Source organism: Lagenorhynchus albirostris, chromosome 10, assembly GCF_949774975.1.
Source record: "Lagenorhynchus albirostris chromosome 10, mLagAlb1.1, whole genome shotgun sequence".
Lineage (NCBI taxonomy): Eukaryota > Metazoa > Chordata > Mammalia > Artiodactyla > Delphinidae > Lagenorhynchus > Lagenorhynchus albirostris.
In genome coordinates, this window is record NC_083104.1 from 84,905,655 (window position 1) to 84,926,877 (window position 21,223).

Below are 21,223 nucleotides of genomic sequence, written 5' to 3' on the forward strand. Positions count from 1 at the left end.
AGGTTTAATTTGCACTTCCCTAAGGACTGTGTTGCCATCTTTTCACGTACTTATTTGCTATCTGTACATATACTTTGCAAGTGTCCAAATATTTCCTCTATTTAAAAAATAAGGTTGTCTACTTAATGAGTAGTAAGTTCTTCATAGATAGAAATCCTTTGTTGGGTATATTTTGCAGTATTTTCTCCCAGTCTGTGGCTTGTCTTTCCATTCTCTTAAAAGTCTTTCAAAAAGAAGTTTTTGATTTTTATTTATGCAGTCTGATCTATGGTATAATTCGTGATTTTTGTGTGCTTTTTGAGAAACCTTTACCAAATCCAAGATCACTAAAATCTTCTCCAATATTTTCTTCTAGAAGATTAATAATTTTGGCTCTGACATTAAATTTTAAAACCCTCTTCAATTCCTTCCTCTTTTGCTCCCTGCCACCAAATGCTGGCAATGCATTTTTGACATTTTCCAGAAATACTTTTTATTTGCCAAGTCATCCTATTCTACTTAGCTCTCCTCTTTCTTTGGGCTAATGGCCCAAATCTAAAACATAAACAGCTGTACTATTACAGTAACCACTGACCTCACATGGCTCTTTAAATATAAATTAAAAATTTAAAAATTAAAATGTTAGTTCCTCATTCATACTAGCCACATTTTGTGCTCAAAAGCCATATATGGCTACCTGGTTATTATACTGGACAACTCAGTTCCAGCATCCCAGAAAACTTTATTGGACAGCGTTGCTATAGATTAATAATATTTATTTAAGCATTTAGATCAGGCACTCTAGTAAAGGTTTTAATTCTCACAAAAACAGAGGTGGACTTAATATCAGAGATAAGAAAATTAAAGTTCTATAAGAATAACTTGCCTAAAGTAATCCTTGAAAGCTTGACATTGCTCTTTATTGCCAATTTATACAAAGCTTCTTGTATGCTTTCCACAGATCTTAATCCCAATGCTGTATACTTTGCAAACAATTTCCCTTTATTTTGTCCTTTTCTTCCTTCAGAACAGTACATATGAGAAATCCTTAATTTCACCCTACTCTTACTTCATATTCCTTCAATAGACATACTTTGTCTATACCAGTATGTGAAATGTGCAGATAGAAAGTTTCAGAACCCTTAGCTATTCATGCATCTCTTCATCTGCTCCCCACTTTGCTTCTCTCGAGGACTACCAACACCACCCCAACATTTAAGCTTCCAAGAAGAGTATGATCATACCAGCCTTTACTTGGCTACTCAGATTCACTTGGGGAGCCTTTGACTCCAGATGCTCACACTCCTACTGGGTTAGATTACCTGGGCATGGGGTCTAGAAATCAACATTCCCTCCAGTGAGCTTGAGGTGCAACCAGGTTTACGAGGTAAAACCTCAGCTATCTCAGTCTAAAAAGGGAGAATTCATTTTCCCCTTGTTTCCTCCAAGCTAGTTAGCAGATTAGAAAAGGAAACAAAACAAAAGCACAGAAATAGACAAATTTTCTACCCAGACTCCTTATACTTCATTCTTCAAGATATACACAAAGCTCAACAGAATGAAGTTTATTTATCATATACACAAGTCATGTCTGACAACTGAGAAAATGCTATTTACACAAAACACCGTAGATTAAAAATACATAGTATTTGTATTTTAATACAATAATAGGGCCCCAGGATACAAACAAGGAAGTCTGAGTCCAAGTTTTCATTATAAAGTTATTTGCTCTGCTACAAAGAACTACAGTGGAGGTGAACGTTGGCAGTATATTTCTCATGAGTCAGTATTACTGAATTTCACACACACGGTTTTGCATCTGTAGAGGAAGAGACAACTTCTTCAGCACATGTACCAATTTCTGAGTCTTCTACTTCAGAATCCTCACCAGTTTCCTCTTCAGAATCAAATTCCTGACTATCCGGTGATTCAGAGTTATCCAGAGGTTCTTGATTCAGTCTCTTGTAAAGAATAAACCAATAATTTATTGTGAAAACTTCACAATCCAAGCCCATTATCAGTATGCTGATATAACTGACCCTCAATGTTATAATGAGGGTTCATTTCATAATGTCTCTATATTAAATTCACTTACATGCAGTCAAGTGTTTGTTAGATCAAAGTGCTAACCATATTAGATATTTCTGCAAAGTCACAGTGTTTAAAAATTTGCTTTTTTTTTTTTTTTTAAGTACTCACATGCTTTCAGAATACAATTTAAATCAGTACTTCTCCAACTATCTACAGTAAAGGACCAGGTTTCCTAATTTCCCATCTGCTTTGGACCAATACTTCCATGGCAGTTAAGAGAGCTACTACAGTACTTCCAAATGAAAACTTCAAATGTGAGTTCTGCCATGGCACTAAAATGTACGGCAGAAATTCAGTAAAAGAGAAGTTTTGATATGAAAAAGGTCCTCCCCAACAGCAAGATAATTTTTTGCAGACATGAATAAGTTTAAGACCTATTTTTTAAGACTGGTAAAGTAACAGTCATCAGGCTAATTCTTATAAACACATTAGCTACTTCCAAATTAAAAAAAAAAGTCAGATAAGACAACCGAAGTTATTTCGTACACCAATTACCAGTTTTATAAATGACAGTAATATCTCATTGGCATTATAGTTAAATTAAAAACTGTCTGGAGATAGATATATATATATATATAGATAGATAGATAGATATAGATATATATATATATCTGATTCACTTTGCTGTACACCTGAAACTAACGCAACACTCCAATAAAAATTTTTAAAAAACCACCTGTCTGAAAATTTGACAACTGTGAAATATAATTTTCCATATATTTTTCAGATGTAAGTATTCCTTTCTATATTGTTACAAGAAAATAGGTGTTCTTTTGCTTCATAATAATAGCATCTAACAATTATTGAGCTCTCACTATGTACAGGCAATTCTCTCAATTTTCTACCTATTCTCTACTTGTTATTCTCATAGCAAGCCTATAAAGGTAGGCACTATTACTCCCATTTTATAAATGAGGAAAATGGAGCCCTGACAGGATAAATAACCTGCTTGACTCAAACTTAATGGTGCTAGGTAGGGGGCTAGGACTCAAACCCAGGAAATCTCTTTCTAGAGCCCAAACACTTTCTGATCACACTACTGCTTCAACTTTATAGAAAAATAGATGCCTCTGAATCAGGTGAATGTTAAAATACCTACCTCTATTATCTCTGCCATATACTGTACATGTTCTGCTACTTCTGCCAATTCCTTATTCTCCTTCTTCAGGCGGGCAATTTCATTGTCCTTTTGTTCAATTTCTTTATGAAGCTATGTGACATAAATCAAAAAGTTCAGTTTTTCATAGATTTGCTACGCTATAAACCAAATTATATGCCTCCAAGTATATAGCTGACACACATTTAGCACAAAGTTCCTAACAAAGGTGCTGTCTTTGGCTCTCAACACAATAGGCTTCTTTTTGTATAATAGTTCTGGTAACAGAGTTGCCTAATTAAATTTTTATTAAGACAACATTAAAGCTAGTTTATATTGCTCTAATAAAATATCCTGGGCAGCAGAAAGAAAATAATCCTGGAATGTTTAAAAATTCCACAAATTATATTCAGTACATACTTTCTCATTTTCCTTAAGTGCTTCATAGAGAGCCTTCCTCCGTTTTTCCGCCACTTCTTTCCAATATTGAGAGGATGGATTTTCTAAAATAAATTGTTTTACATGTAACTTTGAAAATCATTACTGTTACATACTGCTGTAAAAGCCCAATAACTAAAAAAAAAAAAAAAAAACCAATAACTTTTTTGTCTGTTTTTTAAAAGTTTACAATATCATTCAGTACTTAGTAATACCCATTTTTTTAAAGATTAAAGTTAGAAAGCCAAATCAGTTTTTTTCTCTTATTTTTCCCAACATTTTGAAGATTTCAATCCCTTCAAAGGAACTGAAACACAAGTACAATACACATATAACTTTAACCTAGATTGTTAAAGGTGTTTGCAACATTTGCTTTGTGTGTTCATATTTTTTAATTTAACATTCACATTTGTGAAAAGTCCAGATCAGTTATTTTTACACTGTCCTTAAATTTGGATTTGTCCATTTCCATGATTAAATTCAAGCTACACAAGTTGGCAGGAACACTGTGTAAGAATGTTGTATCCTTCTCAGTGTATCACCAAAGAAGCACATACTAATTGGTCACAATACTGGAGATGTTAAATTTGATCACTTGATTAAGATGATTTCTCCCTTGTAAAGATACTTTTTTCCTTTAGTAACAAATAAATGATCTATGGAGTAAAGTTTTTGAGTCTGTGGTATTAATATCCAGTTCCCTAACAACCTTTCACCCAATTTTCCTCCACTGATGTTTCTTGTTCCTTCTACATTTAGTAGTTGGCATTATTCTGTAAAGGAACTTTCCCTACCCCAATTCAAAAGAAAATTACCAGTATGGATTCATGTATTCTTTTTTAATTCAATGTATTATAATCCATTCTTGTCATTATTCATTTTGATGCTCAAATTTTCCCAAATTTAGCCAGGGGGGAATCCCTTCAAGCAGACTCCTTGTCCTTATAACCGGCACCCATCAGGTTCTGAGTACTTCTGTATTTTCTAACACAAGAGATTCCAAGCTCACTCTGTAGTTTCCCTGCCCCAGTGCTGGAAGCAGCCATTTCTCCAGGGAGCTTTAGTGGAGAATAGTATTTACAAACCAAGAACTGAATGTGATTGTGCTTCTTATTATTCGGGTGTCATTTGTTTCTGGGCTCTTTCATTGGCAGTTAGGAAAGGTTCTTTTTAAAAAATCATCAGTTTATACCAACACTCCCAATTCCAGTTCCACAACAGAGTTCTTCCTTTCCTTCCCCTTTATATACTGTATCTCCCTTAACCATACCATGGACCCAACAATATCAACATATTACTCATTTGCTCAATCCTAAAATATACACAAATTTTTACCCAAACTGCTACTACACCAATACCACTGCCAGCAAAAATTAAATTCAAGATTTCTTTATAGTTCTTTCAATCCTCACAGTATAGCCCTCTGAGGGTCTACAGTCAGAGTTCTGTGTTCAAGTTGCATGGATTAATGTTTTTCATCTATGTGGTATGTTAGCAATATAATGTATAGTTGAGTTGTTTATTTCCATAATTAACTTTAGTGGGTTTTTTTCCCACCAATCTTCATTAATTTTAGCCAAATCAGATATGAGTGTCACAAATCCTGTTGTTTATTCTACATTATTATTAGAGCTTCTTTATTTGTATGCAGTCAACCTTTCTATTGGGTTGGCCAAAAAGTTCATTCGGGTTTTAACATCTTACAGAAAAACCTGAACGAACTTTTTGGCCAACCCAATAAATGAAATCCAATAAATGAAATCCCACTGTCTACTTATTTTTCCCCTTACTGTCCTCAGGGGACTCAAAATGAGCCCAAATGTCACTATAACCTTGAGTAAGACAATTAACTTCTCTAGGCTCAATCTTTTTCCTCAGTAATAATGACCCATGATTAGGATAGAAGTAATCACCTTCCATAATACTTATAAAACATCATTAACTTCCTCTTCTGATTTCCACTGCCATTAAAAACTAGTATTTATTATAGCCACATGCTTCTCATTCATCTTCACTCCCCTTATTATTCCTATTGTTCCCTTATTTCATTCTCCTGGTATCTTTTCTTCAAATTCATTATCTCTATACATTTTTCTTCTGAAAAGACTATTTCCAAGTCTTATAAGTCCAATATCAGAGCTGCCATATTAATCACTTTCCTTTTCTTTAATATTTCATACATATATGGATTTACCAAACAGTAGGACCTGTCCAAATGTACACTGTTTTATATATTTACACCATAAAAAAATCTTAAATCATCAAAAACATAAAAGTAAAATATCTAATAAATTAAGAAGCTGTGGGAAGAGTTCCTAACAATACAACAAATAATATTTACCCTTATTATAATTAAAAAATTTAAGATAAAAGCCATATATACACACACACACACACACACACACACACACACACACACACACACACACACACACACACACACACACACACACACACACACACACACACACATATTTTTTTTTTCCATACCTGTAATCATAAGATCAAATGCTTCTTGGGTGACGCCTCCAAGATTTTTATTTTCACTGTGTTCTGGGTCAGTAACAACTCCAGAGCTGGAAGTCTTAGATATTAACTGGTCGTTCCAATGTTTCCGTTTGGACAAGCTTTTAACCAACTATAATGAAAATATATACATCAGTCATTTTGTTTAATGAACAAGAAAGCTAAGCAGTTTAGTCTCTTATGAATTAAAACTAAAGCACTCAGATATGGGGATATATGTATAGCTGATTCACTTTGTTATAAAGCAGAAACTAACACACTGTTGTAAAGCAATTATACTCCAATAAAGATTTTGAAAAAACCGAAAGCACTCGTACCTCTATCTTTCTGATATCTTTGGCCCTTTTAAGAAATTACACAATTCAAAACTCTACCAAAATGTATAGTTATATTTTAGGAATTTTATTTACATCAACTATTTTGAATTAGACTTGAGCCTAAGGCTTAGCTGAATTTATTTTTATTATTTAAATGATTCAGTACCATGGAAAGGCACTATTTTCAAAAGTCTAGAAACCCTCATCCATGATTTCATCATTTACATACAGGGGTAAATGATTGAATCTAACATTTTATTCTTAAAAAAAATCAAACATTATGCCTATAGGTTAACTCATAACTTACTACATTATCCCCAGTTCTACTACAGGTATTCATACCACTTTTGAACTTCCTAAATTGAAAAATTAAAACAAAAACCACTTTTGTGGGGAATATACAATTGTTATCCTTAAATTATTTCCAAATTTCAATGATTTAGGTATTTCTAACGAAGGAACTCTTTGAAATGTTTTTAATGTAAAGGTAGCATCATCTGTACCCCGTTCTAGCTCAATAATACACACCTCATTTTCTCTTCCGACTAGAGATCCAGCTGTAGAAGGCTGAATCATCTTCAGAGTTCTTCTTGGAACAGGACTACTCTGAAAGTCAAGATAAGGAATTATCTGGTTACTAAGTTCCTATATGGAGTGTTAACATCTCAATCCTACCGTAATTTACAAAAGAAAAAAAAAATGCTAAGGACACTAATGTTTGATCTGCTGTATACTTTTATAATGCTACCTATGATTTGGTCAACTAGCAAGCTTATTTCCCTGAAATTATAATAAAGTTTGAAGAAATTCTAAGAATAAATCACATTACCCAAATTTGACACAAACAAGTAGCTCTTCTTCCATTTCAATGTACATTCTTGCTATAGTCATGTAGTCATTTGTTTAGTTAAAACAAAAATATAACATTAAGTTCTAGTACTCCAAACCATGTATGATGAAATTCCAGTAAAACAGGAATATTTGTATTGCCTCTTAAAAAGATCTTCTACACAGAAACTAGAAATTTACCAAACATCATAACATTTAATGCTACCCACAAAAGAGGTAAATTGGAGGAAAAGGTTAATTATTTACACTGCAAAATACTTTCCCCTAATCAAAAGGATTCATCTCAGGCTTCCTTTAAATTGTGAATAGTCCCTAACACATTTATATGAATCCACCAAAAGAATATCACTTTAAAGAATATTACACATGTAAGAAGACCCGCTTCCCCCCTTCAACCTTTACCTGACTGCAGAAACAGTTTTGCTTCAAGCCCATTCATCAGCAGAGAAAATGTCAGTGCTTGAGGCATAGAAACACTCTAAAATGCACAAGCTATTGTTTTTGAAAAAAAAATGGGTTCCTTGTAATATGTAAATACCTTCCTGTATATTTCCTGATCTAAAAGGTCTCTCTATTTTTGCAAAAAATCATTAGTTATACTGCCACCACGGGACAGCAAACAATGGTGAATACTCAAACAAGGTCAGCAAGAACATGACACCGAAGCAGCGTGAGAAAGTTACTGATTCCACACTATGCTTCACAGGACTAGAGTTCACCTTTCTCACGGTAAAGTTTCTACTGCTGATTATTATCTCACCATTTAACTGAAGAACAAATGCTGGCTACCGTGAGAACAAATATTACACCAACATTTCAGATATAATTTAGATTACAGATTAGTCAACATTGTCCAGACAAACAGAAGAAAATACAACTTTGGAACCTTAATAATAGGAGGTGTTAATTTATTTAAATGCTTGCTACTCATAAAGGCCAAAGAAGCCAGCTAAATGACCACTTCCAAGATTTAACTTTCACAACTGTAAGCTTTATAGCATCCAGCCGTCCAAATGCAATATTGCTATTATCATTTTATTCATATAGATCATGCGTTAGAATAATAAGCTCTTTACAGCCAGAAAGGTTCTTATATATTGAGTCGTAATCTTTTTAGAAAACGATTTGAGATTCTATGAACCCCCTCAAAAAAAAACAAAAGAGCATACTCACAGAATTTTGTGTATAATTGGCAAGGAATCCATGAACTCCTAAAATGTACTCTTACAGACCTAGTTTCAGTCCAACTCCCTCATTTTACAGATGAGTAAACTGAGGCTGAGATGCTAAATAACTCACCCAACATCACAGTTTTGGAGGCAGAACCAGAACCAAACAGAACCCAGATCCTTTTATATCCCAGATAGTTGTACTATAGATAGTAAATATTAGACTTCTCTTTCACTGTTAGGATCTGCTGAATTTACATAAATTATTTGTCTGGGATTTGATTCAGTGGAGGAAAGGGGGAGTGAATCGAGATGGAGATGAAACAAGACTGGCCATATACTGATAATTGTTGAAAATGGGGGAAGTAAAATGAGATTATACTATTGACTCTATTTTTGAATATTTAAAAATTTTCATAATAAAAAGTTTTAAAACACACACATACAAAGCACAGTGGGAAGATGCCATCACCCTCTATGAAAGCTGATGGAATAAAATTCACAAATTATCGATGCAAATTATTCATGAAAAATAATGTAAGGAAGATACTAAGGCAAGGTAAACAACGCAACCTATCAAAAAGCACCTGCTATCACTTACAAAAAGGCTTTTATTTATACTATTGAATTTAAATCTGGAAACTGGTACACTTTCTTAACAATGTAGTCTCATTCCCAGGAATCCTGAGAATACATATAGTCTAAGTTGTGTGGCAGGACCCCCTAGCTAAGTTGAAAATTCATTTAGAACCTGAAGAGCGAAGCCAGTCAAAATTACAAACTCAAAATTAAGCTCTGTCTTTATTGTTATAAGAATAAACATTTGGAACATGATTTCCAGTGACAGTATACTACAGGGATTCAAAAAGTGTGGCAAAAATGAGCAAGTTGGGTGGTAATGAGCATATACCTTGGAAATATACACAATATAATGCAAACTGTCTCTGTGGTCAAAGACACTAATCTGAAGATACACAAAAAGGATTTTAATAAAATCATTTCATGAAATGTAGTAAAAGTAGAAACAAAGCATTTCTTGTATATAGAAAATCCTAAGGAATCTAGTAAAAACTATTAGAATAAACAAGTTTAGCAAGGTTGCAAGATACAAGATCAAGGTACAAAAATCAATAGTACTTCTATACCATAGCAATGAGCACCCCAAAAATTTAATTAAGGAAATGATTCCAGCTACAATAGCATTAAAAAGAATAAAATACTTAGGAAAAAATTTAACAAAAAAGTGAAAAACTCAAAAAACTTTGTTGAAACTTTTTTCTTTCAACAAAACATTGCTGAAAGAATGTAAAGAAGACCTAAATAAATGGAAAGACATCCCATGTATGTGGATCAGAAAACTTAATATTCAACCATAATTAATTTTTAAACAGTTACTTGCCCTCAGACTAAAAACTGATTAATTCAACGTTCATAGAAATTATATTCAGGTTAAATTTGACTAAATTATGTCAAAAAACATCTAGCTACATGCTTTCTATAACAAATTAAAGTGACTGCATCACATACCTTTACATTCTCTTGGATTCCTTCTTGTTTCTGCTTCATACTGTGATTCATTGTACACCTGGTGAAGAACAGAAGCTCAGTAATTCAAAAACAGAATATGGTCTGCATCAGAAAGTGAAACCTAGTTTTTTTTTGTTGTTGAAAGTACAATCATAAAAATAAAAATTAAAAAATTATAGCAATAAAAAATGATGGAACCATCTTTTCTCACTGTACCCAAACTCAGCCCTGTCAATGACAAGTGACTAAAGCTAATGACACTTAATATCTTTATACACACACATACAATTAATTCTGGCTGGAAAAATATTGTTACAAAAGGGAAAATTTGTATTCTGAACAAACTTACAAAACGTGACAGTGTCCTGGATTAAATACAGGGCTGTCAAAGATCTGAAAAACGGACTTCCCTGGTAGCAGTGGTTAAGAATCCGCCTGCCAATGCAGGGGACACAAGTTTGAGCCCTGGTCTGGGAAGATCCCACATGCCACGGAGCAACTAAGCCCATGTGCCACAACTACTGAGCCTGCGCTCTACAGCCCGCGAGCCACAACTACTGAGCCCACGTGCCGTAACTACTGAAGCCCACACGCCTAGGGCCCATACTCCGCAACAAGAGAAGCTACTATAATGAGAAGCACACACACCACAGTGAAGAGTAGCCTCCGCTCCCCTCAACGAGAAAGCCCCCCCGCACAGCAACGAAGACCCAACACAGCCAAAAATAAACAATTTTTAAAAAAAGATCTGAAAAACAGTCACCAGGAAAAGCAAAACACAGATACTTGGGTGTGCCCAAGTCAAGAGCAGCATCCTAACTCTACTATTTCAAAGGCAGATTTAAGCTATAATAAACTTGGCTCTGGTAACCAGCAATAACTTAATCGTGATTTAATATCCAATCAAATAAGATTATGCATTTACATTTGTAGGGAACGTGTAACCACCATCATGAACTGAGACACTGGTGGAAGCAAAGAAAAGGGAGCAAGAGACAAAGGGCTATGTAACGCTGTTAACCACACCACTGGGCCGGACTCACTCCAAACCCAACTTTGAACTCCCCAGCCATGTCTCTGCCTCAAACAGATCTCCTTGATTTCTGTGGCATGCCTTTCTTTACCCAGTGCAGTGGCTTTTAAACTTTGTCTATGACCCATCCCATGTGAATACACTTTACACTGTGCCCTAGCACACACAAACGCAAACGAAAATGTTTAGGAAAGAAAATCTAATTGTGTGACGCACCCTATTTTCTATTCTAGTTAATATTAAGCAAATGCTGGTCGAGCTGAGCCAAGGCAATGATTTTCAAACTGCGGGTTGCAGCCTGGGATTCCAAAATCACTCAGTGGTTGTTTAGAAAAATGTAACTAAACAGACGAGAAAACGTCAGAGTGCAAGGCATATGAGAAATAAATACTGCTTAGTGAAGGTTCTAATTTAGTTGGAGGGTTGCATCCTAAATTGCGATGTAAAAAATGTTCTTTAGTACATGTCCAGATTTAAAAAGTTGAAAGCCACGGATCAAGTCTAATCCTTCACTTGTTCATCACACTCCCTCCAGAAACCTCGCGTCCTTGCTTTTTATTCTCTAGTTCTTTTAAACAACTAGATTGAAAACTCTGTCATAGGACTGGGTCCAAGGAAATCCTGATAAACTGGTGAAACCAAGTGTCACCAAGTTCAATTTTTTTTTAAGGGGGACGCAGAATTCAGGGACCTTGTCCCATGAGCCCAGTTTGCAGACCCCCTTGGATCACCGCCAGTTAATTACTGGTCAAGAGGGTGGATGTTCCGCCTCATCCCGACAGCCAGGCACGCCCAGGCTGAGGCCCTCACACCAAGCAGCTGCACACAAACGGCCCCGTGACCCCGCCAGCTCGTCCTACGGACAGAGACCCAGAAACCAAAACCTGGGCAGAAGATCCGGTGCCGCGCGCCAGGGCCCTCCAACCGCTGAGCGCGCCACAGGGACTGCGCCCGCCAGCCAATAGAGAGCGCGGACGGGACAGCGCGCCAAAACAGATCCAACCAATAGGGCAGCCCCGAGCCTCACCTCCCTCCCCGTCCCGGCTCCTGTGACCGTTCAACAGCCCCTTCACTTAGACCCCGGCAGCGGCCCGGCAGCTGTCACACGAGTACCCGACTTCCGGCCGGTGGGAGCCCAAAGCGCCTAGTCTAGCAGCCCCCGCGGACCCACTCCGGTCACCTCTCTCACACTTACTGGATGGAAGCGGGCAATCCTCGTAGCGAACTCACGTAGTTGTGGCTCCGGCGCCTCGCGTGAGGTCCACAGGCAATACGCGTTCGTCCCCGCAGCCCCAGGAATGCTAGCGCGCGCTGCTGTAAACCACTGGAACTCCGCCCTTCGGCCCTAGACGGCCACGTGATCGCCTGACACGAGACGGAGGGCGGGGCCATCCGAATCCGGCGAATCGCCTCTCGGCTCCGCCCGCTTCGGCTCTGCCCCTTCCTGCGCCTGCGTGGTGGGCGTAGCGTGTGTTTGGGCTGGAATATCTTGGGGCTTCTCCTTCCTAATTCTTTAGTGTCCTCGGATCCTGCCCTCTGACCAGTGCTCGGAACTTCCCTTCAGAGTAGAATCCTCTTTTTTTTTTTGACTTTTACAAGCGGGGAAAAGACCTGCGCCCACTGGTTGTAAACACTGGGAGAACAAAATATTGTATATGTAGTACGGCTTATTTTTCTGTAAAACCCTCGTTCCGCGGACTCCTCATTGTATTAAGAGCTTTTATATTTTGGTTTTTTGTATTTTGACTACATTGTGGTGCGGTAGTAGTGCCGGAAGGCCTAATCCTGCAATGAATCCTGCTATTCACTGAGCACCTAGTACGTACTAAGTACTGTTCTGGGCGCCGGGAAAACAACTGCCGTTGCAATCTGAAGGAGCAGGAATGCCTTAATAATAATTACGTCTAGCTTTTTTTTTTTTTTAAGTCGTTTTACAAATTTCTCAACTTTCTTTGTGGGCGTAGTACATTTCGGTTTACTGGAGTCTTGTTAAATCTTTTGTTTACACCTACCATAGCTATTATAATACAAGTCTGTTTTCCCATTTCTTAACTTTTCATAGGATTATCATTCTCAGAAGGCAGGAAATATTTATCTACTAACCACGCACAGCACCGCCTTTAGGAAATGCTTTCTCAGCTGTATACGCTGCAGACACTGCGTGCCCACCTCCTGCCACCCGTCCCACCCGTATTTCTTTTTGACAGAGCTCAAAATCTAGCTTTCTTTGGGGTGAAATGTAACATTTAATATAAATTCTAGATAAAGGAAACAACCCACTGATTTGAAAACTGTCAGTAGACGACTGAGTTTCCGAGTAAGAGTTTTGATGACCTTGTAATTTGACTGTGTAATTTGACTTTGAAACACCAGCCAGTCAAAACTAAATCTGACTTCTAATTTCTTCATTCAGCCACATGATAAAAAGGCATCACTGATGAAAAGAGCCCAAATAGTAAGTATATAGTTTAAAATATATAAAAAGTTATATTCAGGCAGTCTGTACTAAGTATTGTATAAAGCAAAGTACCTAATGTTATTTCTTAACAGAACTAAGAAGCTGGGAAAGAAAAATGTCTTCTGTATGAAAATGGTAACCAAAACAGAGGGGTAGAATTTAGAGGTTATCATAGTTGAAAATCTAGAGGCAATAAAAGAATTGATTTTTTAAACGTCTTATGAAGCACACCTCCCCAGATGTTATCTGTAGTTGTTAATAGTATTGGTTAATGTTGGAATGGTGTGGAGAGGCATTAACTTTATACATTTTAGTGTTATTTGACTTTCTTTAAGTTCAGCATACCAAAGGAGATGATGCCTCCCTTAGGAAAAATTGTGAAGCCCCCAGAGTCTGCAACAACCATGTCACCAGCTTAGGTAAGATCCCTTACGCTTTGCCTGCTAAATGATCAACTAGTTGATGTGACAAATTAATTCAGATATCTACCTCTGCTATTCATTTGGGTGGCTACCAGCCACATGATGGCTGTTGAGCACTTGAAATATGTCTAGTTTTCATTGAAATGTACTATAATGTAAAATACACACCAAATTTCAAAGATTTAGTGTGAAAAGAAGGTAGAATGTAAAATGTTTCCATAATTTTTTGTATTGATTACATGTTGAAATAATACTTTGGATATATTGGGTTGAATACAAATATTGTTAAAATTAATTTCACTTTTAATTTTTTTAATATGGATACCAGAAAAAATTGTAATTACAGATGTGATTCACATTTGTGTCTCATATCTTATTTCCATGGCACCTGGCTGCTCTAAACTATCGTTATCCCATTGAATCCTCTCAGTAGCCATGTAGGGCAAATGTTTTCTACTCCCTTTTTTATAAGAATGAGAGGCTAAGTCACAAGTCCAAGATCTCACACAACTAGGCAGTGGTAGACTGAGACTTCAGATCTTCTGACTCAAAGTCCACATGTGGAAAGAGGGAGGTTCTAAAAATATTCCTCTCTCAAGAGACAAAGTTTCCTCAAACCCTCGAAGTACTGGGGAATGTCTCCAAAACATATGCTTGTTGTTTGTTTGTTTTTTGGCCGTGTTGCTTGTGACTTGTGGGATCTTAGTTCCCCCACCAGGGATCTAATTCGGGTCCTGGGCAGTGAAAGTGCGGAGTCCTAATCACTGGACCTCCAGGGAATTCACCGTATCCTTTCCTATTGCTTTTGAAGAACAAATTTATAAGGAAACAATTTTGCAGATATCTGGAAAAAGTGATAAGTAGTTAATTATTTAATCAAAATTTTTCTCTAGGCATCCAAATATAGTGTCTTATCTTTAGTAAGAAACGATGGGTATTGATAGGATTAAGTTTATGCAGTGATATTAACTCATATATAATCCTTTAATTTATTGCAGTCTTCCACTATACAAGTTTTGAAAAATTATGGGTATTTTTATGTAATCTTTCTATTAGCCACTTGTAGCTTAGCACAGACTCCGTTGCTGGGCATTGTAGGGCTGTGTCTTCTTATCTTGCCCAAGAGCATTTATCAGTTTGTGAAAGAGAAAGGAAGAAAGAAACACAATACTGTATGATAATAGAAAAATAAAGCTAAATCATTTAGCATGGTATAAAGAATAATGATAAAATGTTAATGAAAAGCAATAGAACCTTTTAAAATTTTGTTATTACTTATTAAGGCTAAACTAAATTCCCAAGGTTTTCAGCCAGAGTGCAGAAATTGCCTGACTTTTACATGATGATCTCTATCCTTCTGAAAACGGCCAAGGGGAACAAATAATAATTTGTTACATTCTGATTCAGAAAGCTCATGTAAGATCATTTGTAGAGCATCCAGTTTACCCAATTCCCCAGCTCTGAATTGTATTCAAATAGTTTAACTTAGGTTTTAGGTTACCTGTGACATGTGCAAGGTTAAAAAAAAAGAGAGTAGGAAAAAATGTTAAAATTCAATGTAGCAGAATTAAGGTTTTTATTGTTAAGATAACATTTTAATAATAGGTAATATGAGATACATAGTAATTTTAAAGATGACTAATCAGCTATAAAAGATAGTTAACAGGTGATTACAAAGCACCAAGGAAATGAAAAATAAAACACACAATGAGTGCAGTCCATGATGAACATAAACCTTTTACTTAAGCCATTATAATTTCTCTTCTCGTTGTATATTTCATTCTCACTTTAAAAGGGTGGTGTCAGAACAGTGAGTATTGATCCTGAGATGTCCATTATTTACAGAAGACATATTTCGGTCTACTAGTTGTCATTTGTATAAAGTAACTGCTGAATTTTTTTTTTTTTTTTTTGCGGTACGCGGGCCTCTCACTGTTGTGGCCTCTCCCGTCGCGGAGCACAGGCTCCGGACGCGCAGGCTCAACGGCCATGGCTCACGGGCCCAGCCGCTCCGCGGCATGTGGGATCTTCCCGGACCGGGGCACGAACCCGTGTCCCCTGCATCGGCAGGCGGACTCTCAACCACTGCGCCACCAGGGAAGCCCCAACTGTTGAATTTTTATGATGGCCTGTCAGTGTTCTTTTCTCAAAACAAGTGCATTCCAGGCAGAAATTTTCTTCTTAATCTCTCTTTCATTTGATGTTTATTTATATTTTATTCCTTAAACCCAGACCATTTCTGAAAGGATTTGAACATGGAGAAATATTTCACAAAATCCATAGCAGTAATTTTACAAAAGTTAGTTGGTAAATTTGTATGATGAAAATGAATTGTTGGCTACGTAAGGAAGGGTGGGTGTATTAGGGTTCTCCAGAGAAACAGAACCAATAGGGTATATTTTATATATATAATATATAAATAAGGAATTGGCTCACATGATTATGGAAGCTGGCAAGTCTAAAATCTGCAGATCCAATGTCTATTTTGAGTCCAAAGACCTGTAGCTGCTGTAGAACCAGGGACCAGTTCAAAGGCTCCCAGGCAGGAAAGTGTGCTCTTGAACGGGGAAGGGGAGGTAGTGAGGTTTTCATTTGATTGAGTCAGGCCCACCCACATTATGGAGACCAATTTGCTTTACTCAGTTTACTGATTTAAATGTTTATCTCATTCAAAAACACCCTCACAACTTATATACACTACCAAATGTAAAATAGCTAGCTAGTGGGAAGCAGCCACATAGCGCAGGGAGATCAGCTCGGTGCTTTGTGACCACCTGGAGGGGTGGGATAGGGAGGGTGGGAGGGAGACTCAGAGGGAGGAGATATGGGGATATATGTATATGTATAGCTGATTCACTTTGCTATAAAGCAGAAACTAACACACCACTGTAAAGCAATTATACTCCAATAAAGATGTTAAAAAAAAAACCACTCTCACAGAAACACTCAGAATAATGCTTGTTCAAATATCTGGGTACCCTGTGGTGCAGTCAAGTTGACCCATAAAATCAGCCATCACAATGGGAAAGAAAGCCTTGCCTGGACCTTGACTGAGAATTTATTTGGATCCCCTTAGAATGGGAAGGCCTGGGAGTACACTACGGTCCATACTCGGCTGATGGGTTAATAGGAATGTCTTATATGAAGGAGAGAGCAAATTATGTCTTGTGTCTTATTCGTATAAAGGAACCAAAAATTGTTGAGCTTTATGTGTAGGTGAGTGAGTGCAGCTCTGTTTTCTAACAGCAGACCTTGGTTCCTTCTGAGAGCCATGAGGGAAGGATCTCTCTCCTTGGCTTATCGATGGCTATCTTCTCCCCGTGCCTTTTCCCATCATCTTCCTGCTATATGTGTCTATATCCAAATCTCCCCTTTTTGTAAGGACATCAGTCATATTGGATTAGGGTCGGCTATAGACTGAATATTTGTGCCCCTCCAAGATTCATATGTTGGAACCTAATTCCCAATGTGATAGTGTTTGGAGGTGGGGCCTTTGGACAGTAATTAGATCTTGAAGGTGGAGCCCTCATAAATGGGATTAGTGCCCTTATAAAAGAGACCCCAGAGAGCTCCCTCACCCCTTCTACCATATAAGGAAGCAGTGAGAACATGGCCATTTATGAACTGAAAAATAGGTCCTCACCAGACGGAATCTCCTGGCACCTTGATCTTGGACTTCCCAGAACCAAGAGAAATAAATGTTTATTGTATAGGCCACGCAGTCTCTGGTAATTTTTTTTTGGCCACGCCGTGCGGCATGTGGGATCTTAGCTCTCCAGCCAGGGGTCGAACCCATGCCACCTGCATTGGAAGCACGGAGTCCTAACCACTGGACCACCAGGGAAGTCCCTCTGGTATTTTTATTATACCAGCCCACACTGATTAAGATAGGATCATCCTGATTTTCTCATTTTAACTTGATTACCTTTGTAAAGACCTTGTCTCCAAATAAAGTCACATTGTGAGGTACGGGGCAGTAGGACCTAAGCCTAGGAATTTGGGGGTACACAATTCAACCCATAACAGAAAGCTTTTCAGCTTTCCCACTCTACCTTTCTCAGCTGCTTGCTCCTCACTTCAGAGTGGGAGTAGCCAGCATATACTCTAGACCAAATGCAAAGCAACTACCTAAGCATTCTGCAATTTGTGTAATTTTTCCTTTTTATGGTCATTTCATTTCAACTTTATTGTATTTGAAGCAATGCTAAGCAGCTCCTGCATTTTAAAAGGGCTCTCGAGGAGAAAACCCCTTTTCTTTCAAAAATCTGTTTATCTTGTTCTCAATGAAAAGAAGTATTTCTAAGTAAGTTTTGATATGTGAGGCCCAAATTTAACTTTTGACATTATACATCACCAATCTCAGGAAGGTCTGTCCTGTTATATTATGTTTTTGAACATATAAAATGTGTTCCAGTAACACATTTGTCAGAAATAATACAGGAGACATAGAATTTTATTCACAGACATTAGGAAATATGAATGAAAATAATAGCATATATTTAAAAAAACAATAAAAATCTTGAGGTAGGGAAAAGGCTTAAGACTGGCTGAAAGAAAAGTGGTCAGACTTGTGTTCAGAAAGGGCAGGAGACCTTCTGGGTAGATGGATTCCCAGTACAGGAAGAAGCCTGGTCAAGTAAGCTACATTATACTTCCCTTCTCAGTAGCTCTTGGGACTAGGTTTCTGTTGGCCAGTAAGAGAACAATTGTTTTCTACTTTGAGGGGAAATTGTACCAGTTAGTAGAGGTTTCAGTTTAGTAAAATATCTCAGATTGCACACAACAGACATTAATTGGTTAACTTCAGGAAAGAAAGGGAAAGTTCATGGAATGGGAAGGGACGAAACCATGGGGACAACTCTGATCAACAGCAGGAGTGCTTAGATTGTGTCTCCAGGATCTTCCCATAGTGCAGTGCAGCTCCAATGACAGTCTGTGCCCCTATGGTCCACCCTTGAAATTCCTGGGAACGAGAATCTGACTGACTCTGCTTGGGTCAGGTGGTCCAGTAAGCTCTGGCTTAGACATGTATATGGTGGGAGGTGGTGTGATGCTTTGTCCCATAGACATGCCACTTCACCCCACTCCAGGTATAAGGGCTGTTCCTGGAAAACGGTGGATGGCTGCTACCCCAGGAGGTCTCCTTCAGGCATTAAAAAATATAACAAGATCATTAAAGATCACCACACTTTGAGGGTGGGGGTAAAATGCTAAGAAAAAGCGTATGATGGACACTTTGCATTTGAGCCAGGAAAAGACTCTTTAGTTATTGAACTCTAAACCTGTCGGTTACGTCTACTCTGCAAAATAGACAAAAACAGGGATGTTTCTCAGAAAAATGAAACGTGGTGACCAGCACAGAAAGTGAGTCTGAGTATTGAAAGTGGAAAATGCAAGGGTGTAGTTCAAGTGATCAAAAGTAGCTGAGGCCAAGGAGACTTTGAGGATCAAGGATATGCTCTATATCTTAGTGTGATGGTGGTTACAAGACTGTATATAGTTACCCAAACTCATTAAACTGTATACTTAACATAAGTGAATTTTATTGTGTGTAAATCATACAATAACGCTAGAAAATAAAACAGGCCAGTTCCTGAGAGAGGCTGCCTGGGTGCTGAAGGAGAATATAGACAGAACCCCTCACCTGTAGGAGGCTAGAGCCAACTTATCTGCCACCAAGTGCCTGTGCTTCAGCGGATACCAAAGCAGAAACAGAACTTGGGCTCAGCAAAAGCTTCAAGTGGCCTGAGAAAATTCAACAAAATTAGCATCGGAGAGCCTGAAACCAAGGACAGGCATCCTTACAGCCAAATAATTTTTAATCCTATCTTAACATTTGTATCTTTTACGAAGCATTTCACATGTGCCATTTCACTTTCATCAGCACAAAAACCTGCAAAGTTAACAAAATTATTTTTTCTATATGCCACAGACAAACTGAACAGTAGGGCTGGTGTCAGAATGTGTGCCAGGTATCGATTTATTTCCTCTCGGCCCCAGATTCACTGTCAAGTTCCAGAGGGAAGATTTTCCCACAAGTTCCGCCAGCACAGCACCACAGCAACTTCTGCCACTGTCCTTTCCATCCTCTCCAATGAGATCTGGATCTCAGAAAGGAGGAAATTCCTTAGATGCTCTATCTCAGCACCCAAGGAAGCAAAGGGAACTCTCAAGAGTGTAATATAAGGAGCAGCCCCTGTTCCTGCATCTAAAACACAGCATCCAAGGCAGACCCCGTGCCCCCAGCCGAGATCTAGACCTTGTTGGAGAGGGCATGCCAGTGGCAGGGAGGCCCCTGTGGTGCTGCACCCAGGGAACTGGCTGGAAATCTTCCTTCTGGAACTTGCCTGAGATACACCCTCTAGGGTGCCAGAGGAAGCTATTCCCTGGGAGGTGTCTCCCCTGAGACCAGAGGGGTATTCTACTACAATATTGCCCAAGATGTGGGGGCCGGTGGCACCTGGGAAGCTGCTGGCTGCTGGGTGCTGATGGCCTCTGCAGAATCCTGTCACACGCACTATTGGGTATTAACAGGAAGCTTGGAAATGTAGCTTACTCAGCAAAGTCTCCTTCTACACATGAATCTGCAGGACGGCAGTTGTTCTAACCGGCTGCCACTCCAGTGACTTTGGGATGTGTTGATCCCTGAACACCTGTACGCGCACATAGAAAGACCCTTAATCCCCTTTAGAACTTAAAATCCTTACTTCTGACAAGTAGGATGAACACCTTGTTTTAAATCAGATTGTCTTTTCTGTCTCCCTAGGATAGCGTTTCTTATTTTATCCCCAAGAGACTAGGTACAGCTTGTTCAAGGCTGTCAGGAAATTTGAAGTCATTCTTCTTAGTCTCAGGTCATCTCGTTTAGGCACTGGGCTGTAGGCAGGAAAATTACATGGGACTCTTGAGGCTTGGGTAAGTGCCTAGAAGGGCCGTCATCCTGGGTGAAGCTGCCATCTGAGAAAACTGCTGAGACTATGAGCTCTAAATACTCTGCTCTTAAATCCTCTAATATGAGAATGTCAAGAGTTCAGAATTTATTTTGCAGATCAGCAAAGTTACATTTAGAAACAAAGATTCACTGGCTTTTTCCTGGAAATTTCTTTAAAGATAAATGCACCACCCATGAGGTATTCTTACCCCCAAATTGAATGTGAATTGGAAATCTACTGCCAGTTTAAGGAAATACTGGGGCCAGAAATGTGGTAAAGCACCATGGGGATGCCATCAGCGAAATCCGAAGTATAGGAAATACTACAGGACAAATGACCTGGTTTCTTAAACAACTAAATGGCAAGATGAGAAGGAGAAAAAAAAA

The 21,223-nt window shown here is 38.1% G+C and overlaps 1 protein-coding gene and 1 long non-coding RNA gene across 2 annotated transcripts in view; one reads left to right on the forward strand and one right to left on the reverse strand.

Annotated features, from left to right (window-relative positions):
• Positions 1 to 1,529: 1,529 nt before the first annotated feature.
• On the reverse strand, positions 1,530 to 12,375 carry GMNN (geminin DNA replication inhibitor). The gene is made up of 7 exons (XM_060163567.1): positions 12,221 to 12,375; positions 9,993 to 10,050; positions 6,976 to 7,053; positions 6,095 to 6,242; positions 3,587 to 3,669; positions 3,170 to 3,280; positions 1,530 to 1,940 (listed from the first exon to the last, which is right to left on the reverse strand). The coding sequence occupies exons 2-7, from the start codon at positions 10,041 to 10,043 to the stop codon at positions 1,779 to 1,781; spliced, it is 633 nt and encodes a 210-aa protein (XP_060019550.1). The 5' UTR covers positions 10,044 to 10,050; positions 12,221 to 12,375; the 3' UTR covers positions 1,530 to 1,778.
• A 1,443-nt stretch (positions 12,376 to 13,818) lies between these two features.
• LOC132527652 (uncharacterized) overlaps positions 13,819 to 21,223 on the forward strand; it is a 40,025-nt gene continuing 32,620 nt past the window's right edge. Inside the window, exon 1 of the long non-coding RNA XR_009543037.1 lies at positions 13,819 to 13,902. This is a non-coding gene — a long non-coding RNA (uncharacterized LOC132527652). The remainder of the gene's footprint in view (positions 13,903 to 21,223) is intronic.